Source organism: Gymnodraco acuticeps, unplaced genomic scaffold, assembly GCF_902827175.1.
Source record: "Gymnodraco acuticeps unplaced genomic scaffold, fGymAcu1.1, whole genome shotgun sequence".
Classification (NCBI taxonomy): domain Eukaryota; kingdom Metazoa; phylum Chordata; class Actinopteri; order Perciformes; family Bathydraconidae; genus Gymnodraco; species Gymnodraco acuticeps.
This window is the reverse complement of record NW_022990341.1, coordinates 772909-793331: the sequence shown is the minus strand read 5'-3', so window position 1 is coordinate 793331 and position 20423 is coordinate 772909. Positions and strand designations below refer to the sequence as shown.

Here is a 20423-nt window from a genome sequence, read left to right as displayed (position 1 = left end):
TTTGACTCAAACAATTTTGATTGTTGAAGTTGTTACAAAAACAACATTCGCTTGGGTCGACGATACCAATAGTTGAGCTCATAGTGCTCGATTACAAACCCTAATAGTAATCAGCACCTTCTTGAGTTGGATGACCCTCTGCTTTTACCCCCATGCTGGGTACCCTGCAGTCCAGTTGGAATCCCTCCTTTTCAGACAGTGTGCAATCAACTCTTGTTCCAGACTCTCAAATGTGAGATTTAGAGGCTCTTCTCTACTTAAATCAGAAAGAATAAAAAATGGGCTAAAGAACGTTTATATATATTTTTTGTAATCCAGTCAATCACAGCAACACACAGGAACACAGGAATTTCACATGTCGTGTGTGTGTCACATGTTCCTGTGTCTAGCCCTTGCTCTGCTACGCTCATATGTTGTGATGAACACACACACACTCACACACACACGCTCTCACACTCGCATTAGTCCTGAGCCCAGCTGTGAGTGACTTCTGCCGAGAGGCAATTCCACTGTAATAAAATCTATAGGGTGGGTGGGTGGGGGGGGGGTTTAATCCTCACTACCACACTCTCACACCACCTCTACCGCCCTCTCTCTCCCACTCCTCGCCGTGCTTCTCCCTCTCCTCCCTCGTCCCTCTTCTCCTCAACTGACTGGCAATGATAAATGAGTCAATTATGTGTGTGTGTGGCGGCGCTGCAGAGAGGGAGCGGATGAGGCCGTTATTACCTGTTGCGGCTGGGGGTAATGTTGCGGTATTAATCATATTCTAATTTTCTTCAGCCAAACGACCACCCCCCCCCCCCCCTCCCACCACCACCTTCAATGTACCACCACACCATAGCTCTCCCCCCCCCCCTCCATCAATCTATCTGTCGCCCGCAAACAAGTCGGAGTAAACTGCCGAAGGCCCAAAATATACTACCTTTCTGGGGAGGGTGAGAGTGAGTTGCAGAGGTAATGAGGTTTTTGAGCTTGGGCCTGATGCACATTTGGAAATGGAAGTGTGTGTGTGTTTGCAAATCCTTCCACTGGCATTATCCAGTTTTAGAGGACACCAGGGACTGCTTTAGGTGCAAGGGAAGGCACACATAGAGGACAGACTGACATTTGGGACTCGAGGGAGAGGTGTTTGGCTGCCATCACTTCAGAGATGTGTGTGTGTGTATGTGTGTGTGTGTGTGAGAGAGAGCTCCCACGCCAGGCCTCGCTGTAGCCTGACTTGCTCTCAGACTGAGCAACAGACACAGGTCGTGTCCTGAACAGAGGAGGAGGGAAGTGATTGTTAAAACTGAAACAAAAGATGTATTTCATATCCAGACCGAACTGGCACTTTTGACCCACTTAAAGCTCGCCATTCGACTTGAAAGTTGGCAGAGTGCTGAGGAAGGTGAAGAAAGGGGGAGATGAACAGAGAGACAGACTGGTAATTGGGGAAGGGACTAAATGAGGATGAGTGGAGGGCACATAGATTGAAAATTGTCCACAGAGAGGGAGGAGAGAGGGGGGGAGACACCTTGGATGTGCCTGCCTGCAGTCTTGGCTTGCTTTCAGGCTCCAAGCGTGACTTCGTCTATTTCTGCTCTGCTCAGAGGTGATAATGGGCTGTCAGCACCCCGTCACCCTGCTCCCTCCTCCCCCACCGTGTGGGAGAGGGAAGGAGAGAGCGGGAGGTGACACAGAGTGAAACTAAGAGGCGGGAGTAATTTGTTGTCATGTTGCTAATTGCAATGTGTATTATTTTACTCGGGATATGATACTAACAGAAAACTCATCGTCTTTTTTTACTTCTATTGCAGTTTGAAAATGGAATGTGAGAAACTGGCCACAGAGAAGACGGAGATCCAGAGGCACTACGTTATGGTGAGACACACACACACACACACAGGCCACGTCTCTCCACAACGAGTGCTGTGCCAAGTCCTCTGAATCCCTTTCATCTGCTAACAGCTGCGAAACACCCACCAAAAACCACATGCAAGACCACACACACTACCACACACATGCACATATATTATAGGAGTGCAGAATAAACAGCACTTACATGGGCGTGCAATCCTTGTGCTAGTGTTTCAGAGATATGCTATACTTCAGGTCTGTGTGTGTCCACAGCTGTGTATAGATGAGAACTTTTGGTAACAGCCGTCATTATATACAGTCTAAGGTCCTGGCCACACGGAAACGAAAACGAACCAAATTCAATATCAAAAAAGTCTTCCATCCACATGCAATGGGCACCAGAAACGTGTTCGTCCACACGAGACCGCTCGACCCGCTGGAGATGCTGTAGTACATATGCCGGGCCTGTAAGTGGCGAATACACCAAAAGCAGCGAAGAAGACTTCCCGAGCATGCATGGTTGCCATGGTTGCCCTTCTGTTTATTCTCCGCGGTGGATTTAGCAGCAGAGGTGGGGAGAGGCAGGGCTCTGGCTCTTTTTCTCCCTCCCCGAGGCAAGCGTGTGCTCCTGCTGTAAATCTCTCCGGTGGTCCACCAGCAGATGAAAAACACCCACCTCTCCGCCTCTTCCAAGGGACGAGGGAACCGTGCGGCAGACTTTCCGTTCAAATTTTTTTCCGCCGGTCAACATGTCCGCTAAAGTTTCAATCTTCCGGACAAAATTATAAAAGTGCCGGTCAAAGTTTTTTTTTGTTATTTATTGAGCTTTAAAACAAATGAATAACGACTCTATATAATAATACACGGAGCCTCTCTTTTCCTCCCTCTCTCCTGACAGCCCGTCAGTATTTTCGTTATCAGGAAATGATCGTATAGGGCGTAATCACGGAGCTGTTTGCCCCCCCAGAGCGTTGCGTACGCAGATCTACCCACCTTGGGAGCCTTTAGCGTTGTCGGCCTCGTGTGGCCGAACCGTCTATAAGATAGAGAACTGTAGCGGATACGACCCGTTTCGTCACCGTGTGGCTAGGGCATCAGGAATTAAACTCGTAAGGCTGCTGTGACACTAAACCCGGGGGAAAAAATGCAGTCCTCCCCTTAATTTCCATGAGGTAAGTGCTTTCAGATGAATGGGAGAATCAACTTTGCAGCCTGGCGTCACGCTGCGGTGGCCAATCACGTAACCGGCGATCAATGGGCCATTTAAATCAAATGGGTCAATCAAATAAGGGCCACTCAAATGGGCCATTTAAGTGACACTCCCACACCGTCACACAACCCCCTGCTAATTGTTGCAATGCTTGATTTGGTGTGTGCAGCCTCAGTGCTGGAAGCTGATGACAAATGCCTGGTCAGATTCATATTACTCTTTGTTCTTCGTTCACACCATCCATGGCAAAACTTGGGAGGAATACAAGTAAAACGAGACATTATAAACATCCAAATAAAGCATTTCACAAAAGACGCTGTTCTTAAAGGTGTGCGGAGCAGTATATGTGTTACATTTGCGGTGGTGTGAGGAAGAAATCATGACAAAAGCAACAGTTCAGAGAAATGTATCGACGTGTGAATTTATTGCACAATTAAAAAAATCCCCTTCGGTGTAAAAGCTGTTAGACTGTTGGTTTTACTAAACAATAAATTAGTGTATCTTCTCCGGCGATGGACACTTGTGTTTGGTATGTTTTTATTTTAGGATTTTATAGGTTTAAGAGGACAAAGACAATGATTAAATAATTCATAGTGAGATTTGTCTTTGCAGCCCCACTGAGATTTGCTCACAGTTTCTCTGCTGTGTCATTGGTTGTCAGTCATCCCTCCCACACTGCTCTGAGGTCAGTGTGATCACACGGTGTGACACTGCTGTTTAATTTGCCCACTCATTGCAGACATTCCTCTAAAGTCGGAAGCTTTTGCATCTCAACATGGACAGTTATAGAAGTTAAACTTTAAATTGAGCGAAACACTGATTTAATAAGTGAATTATAACAATGTGCTTCCTCTGCAGTCGGCCGCTCAGAGGCAGGGCTGTGTGAATATTTGCGGCTGTGTTATAGTAAAGAACACATGATCAGCAGTTTGTCTGGATGAAGGAAAGGCTAAAACTGTTTCTTTGTTTTGCAAACCTCCAGCCTTGATGTTACCTGTGATCAGAGCCACACACAGCTTCAGCTGACTGACTGTAGGCCGCCCAGAACCCTCGCTGCCAAAGAAGAATCGGAAATCTTGGCACATAGCGAGGCCTTGTGGGGGGATTGAAGTTTTAGTGATGGGGAAATGAGGGGGGGGGTAGCTGGCATCGAGCTCGGGCCAGGTCTCCTCTCCTGGCTGATGATTTGGGTTAGGATGAGTTTGGATGTTGCTAAGCAACAGGCGAAACTTGGCACACCGACTGCCAAGCAGAGACGCCAGCTGCCAGGAAAGGCGTCTTTTATGGCGACACACACAGAGAGGAGTGAACACACACACACACTCACTCGTAGGGGAAACATGCACACAAAGCACATAGATACACACTCCTACACAGTTGCGGGCTTGTGCTACAAACACACACACCTGCACACACACACATGAGCGTGCTAACTGCCAGGAAAGATGTCTGGAGAGAGAGGACCTCTGCCATCTCCTCTCACATCCTGCCAGCCGGCTCTGGCTGCCTGACTGCCAATCTCCTCTCTCCACAACCAGCCACGCTGAAAAGCAAATGTCAGCCTGTCACTTTTCGAGGCATCTGACTTTAAAATGCTCCTTTCTTCGTCCCTCTCTGAAGGTAGAGGAAGAGAGAGAGAGAGACCTGTCTTTCCCTCTCTCTGTGGCATTCATCTCCTGCTTTCCCCACAGCTCTTTGTACCTTCGGGTAAAAGCCAGGGTCAAATAACTCACATTAGACATGATTATTGCAATAGTCTGTCACCTTCTTCTGCCCGCCGACAATTTCCCTGCCTCACTTCGGGTGTCTGGCTTCCGAAAAGCGCCTCCAGGTCATTTAAGTGCCATTGACTTTTAGCGGAGTCAAGGTGAGATTAGGGGCATGTGCTTTTAGGGACACGTTTGCACTTCAGAGTGCAAGGACTGGCATCGTCTGAAGCTAGGAGCAAGAAAAAGCTTTTGTGAGAGCTTTATGGGCTCACACTGGAATATATTTGTGAAAAACAATAGCTGAAATACCCCGCAAATATAACATCACTCATAAATTAAGGTTTTTACAAAGAAACCTCTCATCCTAGTCAAGAAAGAGCATTTGTAATTGTTTTTCTTTTAAGGGAAAAGGCTCACAATCTTTTTACAACACAAGTTGAACCTTTTTTGTTTTTTTTTACAAATCCCATCAAAACTAAGAACATTGTTGTCCATCATTCAACCGTTTTTAACTTTCCTACTCTGTCGGCACTTTAAAAGCAGGTCATGGGTACCGCAGTTTTTAGATCACTTTACCTAAACAATGGGAATACATATTGTATTTGTGGGGGATGACTTTCACCCAAAAAGAATCCATCTTGGTGTGTGGAGTATTTTCTCCAACACTGTAGGATTCATTCCGTGTTGGTTTGAGGCTTTTCATGGGCTTTGTTTCCAATAATAAAAATAATAAAAAAATAACAGACTTTCCTGTGTTCTTCTATGTTATCATTTGTATCACTTCAGCATTTTATCATTGTGCAGATACAATTCAACTGAATCGCCTCAGTACATCAGTTGCACAAATTGCTTATAGCAGATTAATTGATGTGAGTTTAACATCTCTTTTTGGGAGTCGTCGCCAAGTGGCGTCATGATTTAAGTTATAAGATTTCTATTTGATTTAAAGAGGCTCTTTTATGCTTTTTGTGGTTTTCAATTTCCTGTAGTGTGTTTTACACGTTTTTCTGCATGTTAATGGTCTGCAAAGGCTAGAATCCCAAAGTTCCCTCCCACACACTCTGGAGCAGCTTTCCTCGACATTGAGAAACGCCCAGAGCCACTATTTCAAGGATACGTCATCGAGTCCCGCCGAAGGACTGTTCCAATGTCCAGAATACTTGGAATTCTACCGAGGCCGGCGTACTTCGTTGCGGGAAATTTCGAGGCTGAACATGTGTAGACTCCGCGGTCTTAAAATCCCCACAATGCTTTGCGCACGGACCAATTTCCAAATCTTTGGCGGAAATCGCGCTCCATTTAAGGCGGGGCCTCTCATATGACGCACACCTGTTAGACTGTTCCACAATTCTTAATTTTCCGAGGCTAGGAAGGATTCTTGCCTCGCTTCTGAAGGACCTGACACAGAGGTACATGTGCTACCAAGGAAGGGTCCTCGACATTGAGAAACACCCTCTGCCTGAAAAACCTCAACTCTTTTGTTTACTTCTGTAACATAGTGACATTACTATGTAACACTGACGTTTCTATTGGCTAGTGCTCCTACACATTGTACGTGATTGGGCAACTGCTTACAGATTAGCCTATAACAACAGAGCCGGCCAGCTAACCAACCAGAGCAGACTGGGCTCTGGTTTCAGACTGAGGGTGAAAAGAGGTGCTGCAGCACAGGCAGTATGAGAAAAATAAAGAGCTTTTTGAACATTAAAGCAAGGAGACATGTCACAGTAGAGACACTAAAAAGAGACGGTTATGAAACCTGACGATGAGCATAACGGGGCCCCTTTAAAAAAGTTTGCAGGAGATGTCATTACTTATGTTTTATGCACAGTATGTATTGAGTTTGTGTTAATAATTGATCATATTGCCATGTTCTATTCACACAATGTCTACATTCCTCATTCAGTATTTCAAAATAATATAATCATGATCCCAAGTGGATATGTATATTATAAGAATAATGAAACTTCCTCCTTTATGTACTCCACACATGACTGCTGTGTGATTTTTTATTTTTTTATTTCATGCATATTAACTGATGTTCTCCTCTGTGTTTCAGTATTACGAGATGTCCTACGGCCTTAACATTGAAATGCACAAACAGGTGAGTGAGCTTCTGGTGTCTCTCATACCCTCCTGCCTCACATTCTTCTTTAAACTTTGCATTATTCTCTTGGATTATTATACCTGCCTTCTTCCTTTTCACCCAATACTCTACTCAAAGTAACTAATCATTTTCAGGAAAGTTAGTCTGTCTTTTCCGCCGTGTCTCTACCGCTGTGATGTCAGTCCTCCTTCTGACGGAGGGCTGTCATGCTGCGGAGGCGTTAATAGGATCAGCAAACAGAATTCATTTCTGCTCCACAGAGAGACGGATGAGAATACTCTGCCCTTCCTCAAGCCTCTAAAAATGCCACTCGTCGTAAATCCCTGTCTGTTACTGCCTTGGTGCCCCCCCCCCCCCCCCATCCATCCATCCATCCATCCAGATAGATTATATATCCCAAGTTTGGAAATAGTTTTGTGACAGCAGCATTTTGACAGTCAATCTACAAGACCTAGAACATTTCTTAAAAAGATAAAGATAAACCAAAAAAAGGGTATATAGTAGAACATCCAGAGGAGTTCCTAACACTATAAAATATACAGAATACATTAGAATACTCTATAATATACCAATCTACTGAACATATAACAATATATAGTGTACTATACGTTAAAACATTGTGTACAGTAGCTTGTAATGAAGAGTAACCATCCATCCCTTCCGTCTCTATCCTCTCCCGTCAGTTACCTTCTTACTTTGTCTTTTTAAACGCTGCTTTCTCTTAATCTCCATTTCTTCACCCATCCTCGTCCGTCTCTTTTCCTTCCTGTTGATTTCTCTGTCTTTCTGTATGTGTTCCGCTGCTCCTCCACCTCCGTCTCCTCACAGACACACAGTCCATGCTGAATTTCACTTTAAATCAGGTCACTGCCTTTCCTGCCGTCTACTCTTTCTTTCTTTCTCTCACTCCATTCATTTCACCATCTCTATCGCTTTTGTCGTGCCGCTTCTCCCCCCCCAAATCTCGATTCTCCCTCCCCCGCCTTCCTTCTGTTTCTTCTTTCTCTGTCTTATTTCTCTTCTCCCTCCCACATCCTCATTGGCTGTCATTTTCTCAACCCAATCTGCCCTTTTCTTCCTCCTCCTCTTCTTCCTCCGCCTCCTCTTTTAATTTCCCCCTCTTTATCCTCTCTACCTCGATTGCGCATGTTCTCTCTCTCTCTCTCTCTCTCTCTCTCTCTCTCTCTCTCTCTCTCTCTCTCTCTCTTTCTCTTCCCCTACCCCACCCCCCCCTCACGCTCCTGAAGATGTCATTTAGTAGTTGGAGTTCTCTAACAAGAAATCATTGTGTCTCCCTTGGGGTGGGGGGTGATGGATTCAGAGGAAGGAGGGAGTGGGGGAGGGGAGCATGCTGCCTGGCTGAAAAATGGAGAGCGGAGGGAGAAAAAAAAAGGCGGGGGTGGAAGTTCAGTCCGGCATCAATAAATCACTTAAGAGAGAGAATGGGATGGGGAGTGTGTGTTTGTGTATATTTGTATACATATGCATTCTCACACACACACACACACACACACACACACACACACACACACACACACACACACACACACACACACACAGCAGAGTCTAGCTGTCAAGTAGAAAACAGCCTGCGGCCATAATGATCTTGTCATGATCTCTGCATGCATATCATTACGGTTCCTAACAGCCTCGTTGGGCCTGCCGCTAAACGTGTCTGTTCGACGTCACATGACATCGCTTGTAACACTGATAACTGCACTAATACTGGGGAAGGAGAAATGGAACGAGGAATGGATGGAAAGAGCGATACATGGAGTTTGATGAAAATAAAGATGGAAAGAGATGAGGAGTGGGGGTGGGGTGCTGTTGGCTGTGTAGTAGAGCAGATCGAGACAGACAGACACACACAGCAAGAATTACTGACCCCCAGCAGGAAACACACACACTCAAGCATGCAAAATGCAAACGCACACACAGACAAACCGACATGCAAGGACACATGAGTAACACATGCACACACACACGCACACACAGAGGAAAGATGATGAATCTTCTATCACACACACACACACACACACACACACACACACACACACACACACACACACACACACACACACACACACACACACACACACACACACTGTGGGCTGGCTGAGGCCGCAGCAGATGCTGTCCATGAATATTTTAGCCAAACTCCCTGGCAGAGTTTCCATTTGCATGGACCAAATGTAAGCAGCTGAAATATTTACCACACCGGCCCTGGGAGAAACAGGCCACGCTGTGTGTGTGTGGTTAACCTTTAGGAGTGTGTGTCTCCTTTTGTTCAAGCTCAATCTGGGCTGTGCGGATGTGTGTGTGTGTGTGTTTATTCATCAAAGCAACAGTATCTTCTTTTTGTTTCTTTCAGACGGAGATTGCCAAGCGGTTGAATGTGATCTGTGCTCAGCTCATCCCATTCCTGTCACAGGAGGTGACACACACACACACACACACACACACACACACACACACACACACACACACACACACACACACAAACTGTGTACAGTATTCAGCCCATTCTCTCTCCTGTCTGACAGAGCACAAAGAACACATTTTAATTTGATTCTGAACCCACCTGCCTTTACTGACCTTTTGGTTTGTCCCACAGCATCAACAACAGGTGGTCCAGGCCATGGAGCGCGCCAAACAGGTGACCATGGGGGAGCTAAATGCTTCGATAGGGGTACGTGGGCTCCCCCCTCTGCCTCATAGCGGGTGTACCTTATCCCACCATTAATTGAATTTCCTTTCTTTTCCTTTTATTGAGGCAAACATCCACTTTCCCAGTCTTAAATATACAGACTTATTACTTATAAGTGGATGACTATTTTGATTTATTTTTTGTTCAAGTGGCATTACCTGCTACGATTACATAACGGGTCCTATCAAATTTGAGTTTTTCCAAATATTTGATGTGCAAATAGGATTTATATAGTTAAATTGACTTTGAATTCTAACTCTTTTTTTTTTATTCCCATCACGCTGATTTGGTTACCACTATCTCAGTTTCTGCCCCTTCGTACACATCGCAGCACTTAGTTCCCTCTTCTTTCTACCTCCTTAATCACTTCCTGTTTAGCCTCATTGCTTGTAAGTCACACAAATCTCATCTAGTGTCCTTTATCTCTTTACTTTACTTCTCCCGTTCTTCTTCTCTACAGCAACAGCTCCAGGCCCAGCACCTCTCTCAGCATGCTCAGGGTTTGCCGATGGGCCCTCACCCGTCAGGACTGTCCCACCCCGGGCTGGCGCTGGGGGGGGGGTCCAGCCTGCTGGCGCTGTCTGGCGCTCTGGGGGCTCAGCTGGCTGCCAAAGATGAGCGAGCTCACCTGGAGGCAGCCGCCGCCGCTGCTGCTGCCGCGGAGCACCACAGAGGTACAGCAACACTCTGAAGGATGCTCTCTTTGTTCCTGAAAGTTTAAAACTCTTGATCGGGGTTACTTATGTGCATTACAACTTACAGATCACAGTGTATCTACAAAGGCACATCATATATTTAGTCACAGCAGGTATCTGGAACTAAACAATATAGTATTTTTACTTTACGATCAAAACAACTTCTAGAAATCGGACCACCTGAACTAAACCGAGTAAACACCGAGCTTGGATCCTGATGATTGGCTTTGCTTTGAGTGTTTGTTTGGCAGGGCACAGGAGAGATCTGATAATAACACTCCTCTGGGATATTTTCCCACTGAGTCATCAGCTGTAGAGTGACATAAAGTGATGGCAGATAATGATGCATTTCTGTGTGTGTGTGTGTGTGTGTATGTTGTGTTTATGAACTTGCTGTCCTGTGGCCGATTCCTGGATGTGTTGTGGTGCTTCTTCTTGGAATGAGCAGACCGTGAAGCAGGACCAGTGAGTACCACACAATCATTCATATCAAGTACACTCGCACTCTTCCACACAATTGTTCAGCAAATTCCGTGGCGACAGGTTTTCTGTTTTCTATGGCTGTAAAAAACATAGAAAAGTCCAAATAAAGACTCAGAAATCTGATAATTTGTCCATTTTTTTTGTCAATTAGTTAAACAGGAAAATGCGTCACTTTCTTACACCTTTATGTAATACTTTTTCCGATTATAATTAAAGGGAATTTCCTTAGATATTTATTCAATATTTTATATTTATTAAACTATGCTTAAATTCCCGTAAAATAAAGCCTTTTTGAGTTTTATTTAGCGGCAAATGTCCGTATTTGTGACTGAAAAGAGCATTTTCTACAGTTTTGTACTCAACATGAATTGTATGACGAGTTGATTTTCCTAAATATGTGCAGATTATTTTTCTAAGAATTTACATATCGTTAAATCAACTAATCTTTTCAGCTGATGGATTATTTTAGACTTCAACTGAGACTTAAATATATGCATACACTGGTATTCAGTCACTGAAGCCGAACCTTGTATGGGGATGATTCAGATCTCAGCATTATTTCAACACTGCCTAAAAGTTATGACAGTTATTATTATTTAAAAAGCTGTGTATCAGAACACACTCTCACTGCTCCCAGTCTTCTCTGAGAACCTGAAGAAAACTTGAAGCGTTCTCTTTCTCCCTCATCTCCTCCAGCGAGCCTCCGGTCGATGCCGGCTGATATTCTTCTCTCACATTCATCTCCGCAGCTTATGAGCCTGACATGATTTATGCAGTCCCTCTCACCTCATTATCACCCTCTTCCTCCCTCACTGCCCTCACTCCTTCCTGCCTTCCCCTCCATGCACATCTCCCCCTTTTATTGCTGCTTGCCTCACCCTCTTGCTCTCTCTCTCTCCTCCTGCAGAGTTCTCTGTCCAATGGGGATAAGGGTCGGGCGGCAGAATACCTCAGCAACGGCAAGAAGAGGAAAGCTGAGGAGAAGGAGTTCATGACCGACTATGTGAGGCTCTTTCTCCACACTGTTAAATGTTTAAGTACCTGCAGTTTCACCCAACTCTGCCTCCTAAGACCAGGTGTTTCTATACTGCATACCTCGGATCGTGCTCTTCTTTACGGGCCGTATTTCAAATCATCTGTATCTGCTGCCATCACTGTATGATTGGCGGTTTTGTGGATAAGCAGACGCATCGATTGGAGTGTCCCCTAAAGCCAAACAAGCGTATACATGTAGAGATATCTTAAGACAAAGACTAGAAACAGGAGCGTAAGAGTCAGGTGTAAATACTCACAGATATTATGTCGGCTTTGACAATAGGGAAGCAAACATTTGAAGGGCTATAAATATGTAAAATATAATTTTAATTTAAGTATTTTGGAGCTGCAGAGATTTCAGCCCTATAAATCATATTGTATAGAATAAGCAACACATGTTTGTTTGATACAGATCCTCTTGAAGAGGCCGTGTTATGCTTCTGATTGTGTTTTCCCTTCCCTGACAGTAGACAGAGGAGGCACAACATACAAATATCAACCTGAAAATGAGCATAAAAAGGGCTCCATTATTCTATTCTATTACGATAATGCAGTGGTGAACCGTGTCTATCACAACTGGACCTTCTGCACACACACCCCCTCCCCCCCCTCCATCTTTTCACTGAATTGTCGTCTTGAAAAGGGTACTCGCAACAATTCCGCAACAACTTCATCTTCACCTGTTGCACTTGTCATTTCAACGTTAAAAACAATAAAACGGCATGAATTGCTTCGTCGCATTCATCTAGATCCTCTGTCTCGAGCCAGTTAACTAGCGGGGCCTTCTAGAATACCCTGGAACCGAGGGAACTCTGAAAGAATACGCCCCTTGGCTACAAATCAATATATGATTGGTTGATCAAACTGTCAGTCCAAACGTACGCTCTCATTCAGTGCAACGGCCAGGGCATTCGATCAAGGATGTAGAATACCTTGGTTGAAGGATATTCTACCCAGAGACCCAGAACAAGATCTGATTGGTTGCTTTATTTTCTAACACAACACCACTGAAATGCGTAGTGCATGCCGAGAAGGACAAACAAATCAACGTAACACTGTAATATTACAGATCAACAACACAGATACGATTCTCATTTATTCATTTTATATACATTTTATTACATTGTATTACATTTTATTTATATAATTAGATCGATTTTTTGTGTGTTTTATCTGAGTGTTCCAGGGTATTCTCTGAATACCTTGAAGGCCCTGACGGTTCGCCACTGCGATAATGAGAGTTATGATGATTCAATCATATCGCAGTGGGAAAATCCTTCAAAGATATTCACAACTAATTATTTTTTTACAAATCTTGCAGTTCTATTCAGTTCTGAAAAGGGATGTTTTTTATTGTGGGACAAATTAATATCTAGTAGCTCTTCAATTCGAGAACACTAGCAATATCAAATGCCAAAGTGCCCTTGAGAGGATTGTACCTCCCTAAGTTAGACATTTCAAACTAATTACAAACACTTTCACTGTCTATTCCATTTAAAATCGCAAGCTATAAAATGTTAAGATGATATATTTGATATTCCTCTGTTTGCAATGCAAATAAAAACAGAAGATGTTTAATACAACTTTTTTAAAGGCGTTCACTTACACACTCACACACCTGTATTTGTGTTTGACTGTGTTGTATATTTCTACATGTAATCTACATACATCAGGCTGTAAACAGCGAATATCTAATGTCCCTCTCTCTCCTCTCACAGGGCAGCGATGCGGATAAGAGTGATGATAATTTGGTGGTGGATGAGGTTAGTATCCGGCCGCCGGCCTTTATCCGCCTCACCTCAACGCTTTCATCTGCATACATCATGTAAACGCACCTAACAGGAACATCTGAATGATATAAATAATAATAATGATGATCCCCCTCCCTCCCTTCTTCTCCTCTACCCCTGCCCTTATTATTTCACAATATGAACAACTATAAAGTACATACACACCCTTTGAGCTTCCTACATGTTTATGTACACTCATGCATGTATGACTTTTATGACTGAATGCAGACAAGACGCATGGCACATTTTATAATACAAAGATGGAAATCATTGTTTTTTTGTACTTAAAATGATTATGTTTGACTCCCAAATTAATATGTAAGAGTCCATTTTGTATGAGATGACAGTAACTGAGAATGGGCACAGTTCCCGAAAGCTTTTCCATTGAAGTGTTGGGTCGGTCTCGTCCGGAAAAAGTCTTCTGGTGCCAGGGATTTACCTTCTTTTAAAACAACAAGATGGCAAAAGCAGTGAAAGGATAGGTTCACTGTTTTTAAAACAAGCTTCTGTTGCCCATATAACACTAAAGCCGAAATGTTCTCGCTGTAATCATTTTCTTTCAACATTCGTCATTAATGTGCTTCCAAAGGGATGGAGGACAATATCTACAGTCCTTGTTCTCTGCGTTTACAGAAAGCTACTATTAGGCTCCTTTGTGTTTCCATAGACACATTTGAACAGAAAAACATAAATGTCGTACTAAAAACACAGCCACTTATTTACATTTTACTTAGACTACTGAAGCTGAAAAATAATTATACCTGTGATAAACGTAGGAATACTTTTTGGTGAAGTGACATTTGAATACATTAGGAGGTGATTTGGCATGGTCAGTATGAACAGGAGTCATTAACGCAAGATTCAGTATTCATTTGTGCAAGTCTGACTTAGAAACATTTAGCACTTCTGAGAAAGGTCACCATGGTTATCCGAGATAAGAAAAGAGTTGCCACATGAGAATAGAAAGAGACACAGATTGATTTCCATGTGACCGTCTGTGTTCCCAGTACTGAAACACTGACTGACTGACCGCCATTGCTTCTTGTTCCTGTCCTGTTTAATGACGTCTTGTGTGTTTTGAATTCAGGACCCCTCGTCCCCCCGCAGTGTGCAGTCCTACTCGTCCAGGGAGAACGGCCTGGACAAGATGCCCCCGTCCCGTAAAGAAGCCCCCCCCCAGGCCAGCCCGGCCTCCCTGGCCTCCTCCAGCAGCGCACCCTCCCCGTCCCGCGGCAAAGAGCCCCCACAGGTACACCCCCACAGCTGTATGGAGCACAGACATAGAAAGATAAGATAGAAAAGACATATGATACGTGTTATCACTATCTGTAAGGGAAACTTCTGTGTAGCAATGCAGTGGGAGTCACCAACTCAGGAAAGAGACACGGGAAGAGCAGGAGCTTTGATGTCAAACACTGATGGTTTATTTGGAGCTTCGGCCGGAGAATTCACATCACAAGTCCAAGAGTCAGAGGTTCTGACTTCATTGTAGAGTTGCCTCGTCAAATCTGAAGAACTCTACCCCAGACCCATGTATTGAGCTAGTTCAGAGAGAATCATCAACATGCTGCCTAACAAGATAGAATCATAACACCTCTATCAGCTGACGCCAACAGGCAGGAACAGGGAGACAGAACACTGAGAGCACAGCAGCCACGGTTACAGGTGCGTGTGCTCAGTCAGGACAGTTTGAACTGATACACTGGGTCAAAGTTATGGGCCTTGGAAAATATTTCCCCAACACTATCCATGTAGAACATGTCATATATGTATGTATCCATCATGGTTCAATGCTTTGACAATGCATTGAATCTAGGTCTTGCATATGGCAGTGTGAAGAATTGCTCAACAGCGCCACCAATGAGGAATTCAAGTTATTCTTAATGAAAACTTTTTTGTCTGTTTAATAACCCTTGTCTCTTTATTCTCTCCTGTCCCAGAGGGAGAAGTCCAGCACTCCAGGTATGAAGCCAGGGACCCCCATGTCTCAAGAGTCCAACACCCCGGGGCCCAGCGGACCCCCACAGTTCAGACCTGTCCCCGGCAAGCCTGGTGTCGACCCCATCGGTAAGATCCTCCACTTATATGGCTCTTATTCCCCCAACATCTTCCCTGCCTAATTGATAAATCAGGCATTGAACTTCACAACCCTAAAGTTAGCTTGAGGTTAAAATATGAATCTTGCCTACATCACTGGAAACTCAGGAGACTAAAAGGCAAATCTCTCCGCCCCTCCTCCGCACACAGCATCAATTAGAAATATGAATGTACCTCTGCAGAATTGTTATCCTGAACTGGCTCTGTTTCAGTGACTGTATGAGCAGCAGTAGTTGGTATGAGTGTCAGCCAGCCCCCCCCACACACACACACACACACACACACACACACACACACACACACACACACACACACACACACACACACACAAAAAAAACCATCTGGACTTAATAAGCAGCTGTGGGCAAAAATATTCAGCGCCCCTCACTTTTTTAAATGGAAAGATTAGGAGAGGTGATGGACTGTGACTGTGAGCGGCTTCATAATGAGCCTCCATCTATTTCACTGTAGCGCTTTTTTCTCCTCGCATCACCTGTTAGAACACACACACACACACACACATCATTATGCATGCATATGTACACCCTCGCAAATGCAGCTACATGCACAGACCGATGATGTGGGGCGTTTACATGAACACACACACGCACACACACACACACACACACAGTCTCCCTGTAGGAGGGTGAGGCAGCCAGCAGGGGGCAGTAGTGGTCTTGTGCAGTTTAGTGGCGTTGAGCTCTTTGTATGGCAGCAGCTCGGTCACAGCCTGTCAGTCACTGTCTCACTCTGAGAGAGTGAGAGGCTGTGCACAGGGAGTCACTCTCACGTCACTCTATGCTAAAATGAGGAATAAGTCTACCTTTTCGCTGCTCTAGTATATATTCATATTTCATAGTACATGTATTCTTTCTGATTATGTCTTTTTACTCTATAATGTAGATATTTGCTGTTTATATTTACATTGTATTACATTTGTACTCTATTCCATCTTTTTCAATATTTTATTGCCTGAGAAAACTGCTGCTTTGAGATCAATAAAGTATCTATCTACCTATCTAAAGTTCGCTATCTATCTACCCCCTTAATGTTTTTCATTTTTGTAAAGCCCTTTGAATTGCCTTGTGTTGAAAGGTGCTGTATAAATACACTTGCCTTGCCTTACCTAGTTAGCTAGCATGATTTAGCTACCCATGTATCCAACTGTTCCCTGTATTTGGAGACTGAAGTTATCTAAACAACACCCCATAACCTCAGCTGCGTGTGTATATATATATATATATATATATATATATATATCTCTGAATAACTGCCATGTTGTTGCCTGAATCAATACTCTGTTCTCTTAAATGATTCATGATGAACTGACTCTCTCCCCCCCCCCTCCACCTCCTGCAGCTCTGGGTCTGAGGAACACCCTGGCGGTGCAGGGAGCGTACCCTCCGGGGGCGTTTGGCCTCCCCCCGGGGGTGAACGGGGACCTGGGGGCGGCGGCGGGGTACGGGGCCGGCCTCCACCTGGTCTCCCCCCAGATGAACGGAGCGGCAGCAGCAGCAGCAGCAGCAGCCGCCGCAGGATACGGACGCTCCCCTGTGGTGAGCTCCACGCGCTGAAGACCATTTGTCGTCACTGTCATATGTAACACCTCAGCAGATAAACCCGTCAGAGGACACAGAGGGATCTGTATGTGTATGGGAGTGTTTGAGAGGCAGAGCAAAAATATGTAACCTTGACTCTTAAAAAGTCTCTAGCTTTAACATGATCTCTTTTCATTCTGAGCTTGTATCTGATATGATCTCTTTTGTTACGAGTGAACTCTCTCCTCTCCTCTACACAGGGATCTTTTGAGGTGTTTTTTCTCACGTTAGATTATCTCTTTCTCCTACAGGTGGGCTATGAGTCTCCACACCCGCATATGAGGGGGCTTCCTGCCAGCCTGCAGTCAGCCGCCGCTGGGAAACCGTGAGTTTCCTCTATCAATACATCTTCACCTGTTCACTGTAAACTCAACTTAAGTTCTGCTCAGGTTACAACAACACAAGAGAAGGAAAACAAAGCATTAGGTTGAAGGCGAAAGTCAGAAGAAAAATATTTAAATAAAGCGTTGAAAAGTTTGCTACTTGAAAGCACTTCAAATAAATAGTTAATGTTTTTGTAAGTTCAGTGTCTCGTCCCCCTTCCCTCCGTTCTCTGGGGTATTTATGTTGCTTCTGCAGATGAGTGGCTGATGTAGGCAAAGGGACGTCAGAGTAATTTGCAGAGCAGCTTCAAGAGACTCGAGTAGTTTCCAGTATTCTTCTGTCCAAATGTCATTATTAAATGTCAGATTTGAGTCACTCACCCCCGTCTGTCGAGTGCTTCTCTGTTGATAATGAAGTTAGAGGAGACGATGTCTATACACAAGAGTTCTGTATTCTTCAGCAGTCTTTAATTGTCCCTACTGTATGTTATTCTTTTAGTTTAAACGACCCCACTTTAAGAAACAAAACTCAAAAATAAAATGTTAACACCCTCTCACCTCCTGCATGTTAGAAAGTTTTTGTCTGCAACTTTTAATTTGGTATTCATAATTTTCTCTTTTTCTTCTCCGCAGAGCCTACTCGTTCCATGTGAGCGCAGACGGCCAGATGCAGCCGGTTCCCTTCCCCCCCGACGCCCTGCTGGGCCCGGGGATCCCTCGGCACGCCCGTCAGATCCACACCCTGAACCACGGAGAGGTGGTGTGTGCCGTCACCATCAGCACCTCCACCCGCCACGTCTACACCGGAGGAAAGGGCTGCGTGAAGGTGTGGGACATCAGCCAGCCGGGGAGCAAGAGCCCCATGGCCCAGCTGGACTGTCTGGTGAGGAGATGCGGATGTTTTACACTCGTACTTACATCTGTTGTCCATCGTGTGTCTAACAGAGATGGCTAAAGTACACACATCCGTTACTATTAAAAATACTCTGGTAGAAGTACTGACTAAACTTCTTTACTCAAGTAAAAAAAGAAGTATGGGCTTCGAGATGTACTTCAGTAAAAAGTACCCATAACTACCAGCTGCTTTAAAGAGTACCTGACCTCCCTTTATATTAATAGAACAATAATGTCATTGTTAGCTAATGAATGTTTCCATGCTGAACAACGGAAATATGACAACGTTTTCATTGGTCCCTCTTCTTTAGAGAAGACCAGGAAATGATGGATACACGGATCGTGTTCAAATCAATAGGCACGCAATGACTCTAAAGAATAATGATCACGCCACCAAACACACATTCAGACTAAAGGAACCAGCTGTTTGGAAAATGGAACAAGTAGAAAGTACAGGTATTTGAGTTCAACATGTGAGAAGTAGAAAGTACAGGTATTTGTGTTCAACATGTAAGAAGTAGAAAGTACAGGTATTTGTGTTCAACATGTAAGAAGTAGAAAGTACAGGTATTTGTGTTCAACATGTAAGAAGTAGAAAGTACAGGTATTTGTGTTCAACATGTAAGAAGTAGAAAGTACAGGTATTTGTGTTCAACATGTAAGAAGTAGAAAGTACAGGTATTTGGGTTCAACATGTAAGAAGTAGAAAGTACAGGTATTTGGGTTCAACATGTAAGAAGTAGAAAGTACAGGTATTTGGGTTCAACATGTAAGAAGTAGAAAGTACAGGTATTTGGGTTCAACGTGTAAGAAGTAGAAAGTACAGGTATTTGGGTTCAACATGTAAGAAGTAGAAAGTACAGGTATTTGTGTTCAACATGTGAGAAGTAGAAAGTACAGGTATTTGTGTTCAACATGTAAGAAGTAAAAAGTCGTCACAAAAATAAGTAGTGGAGTAAAGTACTGATACCAGAAACATGTACTTAAGTACAGTAACAAAGTATTTGTACTCACTACTTCCCTCCTCTGGTGTCCACTAATGCTGCTTTATGCTGCTCTTGTTTTCCCCACATGATGAGGATGAATCCCCTTTGAGTTCTTGTCCTAAAGCCAGATCCTGCAGCCTCTTGATTTATTGTTCTTTCTCAGTAGCAGCGCGGTTAACTCCGTATCCCTTTGTCCTCCATTACAGAGCGCTGCAACATATATTACTGGATATAAATGTTTATGTTTTTATCCCATCAGAACAGGGATAACTACATCCGCTCCTGCAAGCTGCTCTCAGACGGACGGACCCTGATCGTGGGGGGGGAGGCCAGCACGCTGTCCATCTGGGACTTGGCCACGCCCACTCCTCGCATCAAGGCGGAGCTGACGTCGTCGGCGCCCGCCTGCTACGCTCTGGCCATCTCTCCCGACAACAAGGTCTGCTTCTCCTGCTGCAGCGACGGGAACATCGTGGTCTGGGACCTCCACAACCAGACGCTGGTCAGGTGAGAGGGGGGGGGAGGACGTACTCGAGTATTTGTCGTAGAAGTAGGAACACTACAGTGGAAATGATGAAGTAACATTTCCGCCTCAAAATCTTGTTCAAATAAATACCAAAAAGAAAAGTACAACATATGTCCCGAATCATTCCAAGTTGCTCTTAGTAAAGGTAGGGTTTATTTTAATGACTTGTTATCCTGCTAGGTATCCTAACCTCTAATAATATATCATAATTCATTAGTTTATGTATATTTGATGTTACTAATCTAAATTGTAGCTAGTAAAATAAGATGTCAAATGAATGTAGCTGAGTAAAAAGTACAGCATTTGGCTCAAACATGAAGTGAAGTGAAAATATAAAGTAGCATGGATTGAAAATACTAGTTCAATTCTTGAGTAAATGTACTTGATTACATGCCACCACTTGGTAAGAGGAGGAGTTTGAGTA

The 20423-nt window shown here is 44.1% G+C and overlaps 1 protein-coding gene across 3 annotated transcripts in view; it reads left to right on the top strand.

The window, feature by feature from the left end:
* The window catches only part of tle2a (TLE family member 2, transcriptional corepressor a), a 48364-nt gene that overhangs the window by 22977 nt on the left and 4964 nt on the right, over window positions 1-20423 (top strand). For 2 of the 3 annotated variants that reach the window (XM_034223505.1, XM_034223503.1), the window contains exons 3-16: window positions 1800-1863; window positions 6818-6862; window positions 9237-9299; window positions 9480-9554; window positions 10033-10246; window positions 10716-10732; window positions 11658-11753; window positions 13504-13548; window positions 14663-14824; window positions 15516-15642; window positions 17032-17228; window positions 17522-17595; window positions 18227-18476; window positions 19733-19980. In XM_034223505.1, the coding sequence (XP_034079396.1) occupies window positions 1800-1863; window positions 6818-6862; window positions 9237-9299; window positions 9480-9554; window positions 10033-10246; window positions 10716-10732; window positions 11658-11753; window positions 13504-13548; window positions 14663-14824; window positions 15516-15642; window positions 17032-17228; window positions 17522-17595; window positions 18227-18476; window positions 19733-19980 (1677 nt within the window). The remainder of the gene's footprint in view (window positions 1-1799; window positions 1864-6817; window positions 6863-9236; window positions 9300-9479; window positions 9555-10032; window positions 10247-10715; window positions 10733-11657; window positions 11754-13503; window positions 13549-14662; window positions 14825-15515; window positions 15643-17031; window positions 17229-17521; window positions 17596-18226; window positions 18477-19732; window positions 19981-20423) is intronic. The other variant, XM_034223506.1, reaches the window with a different exon arrangement.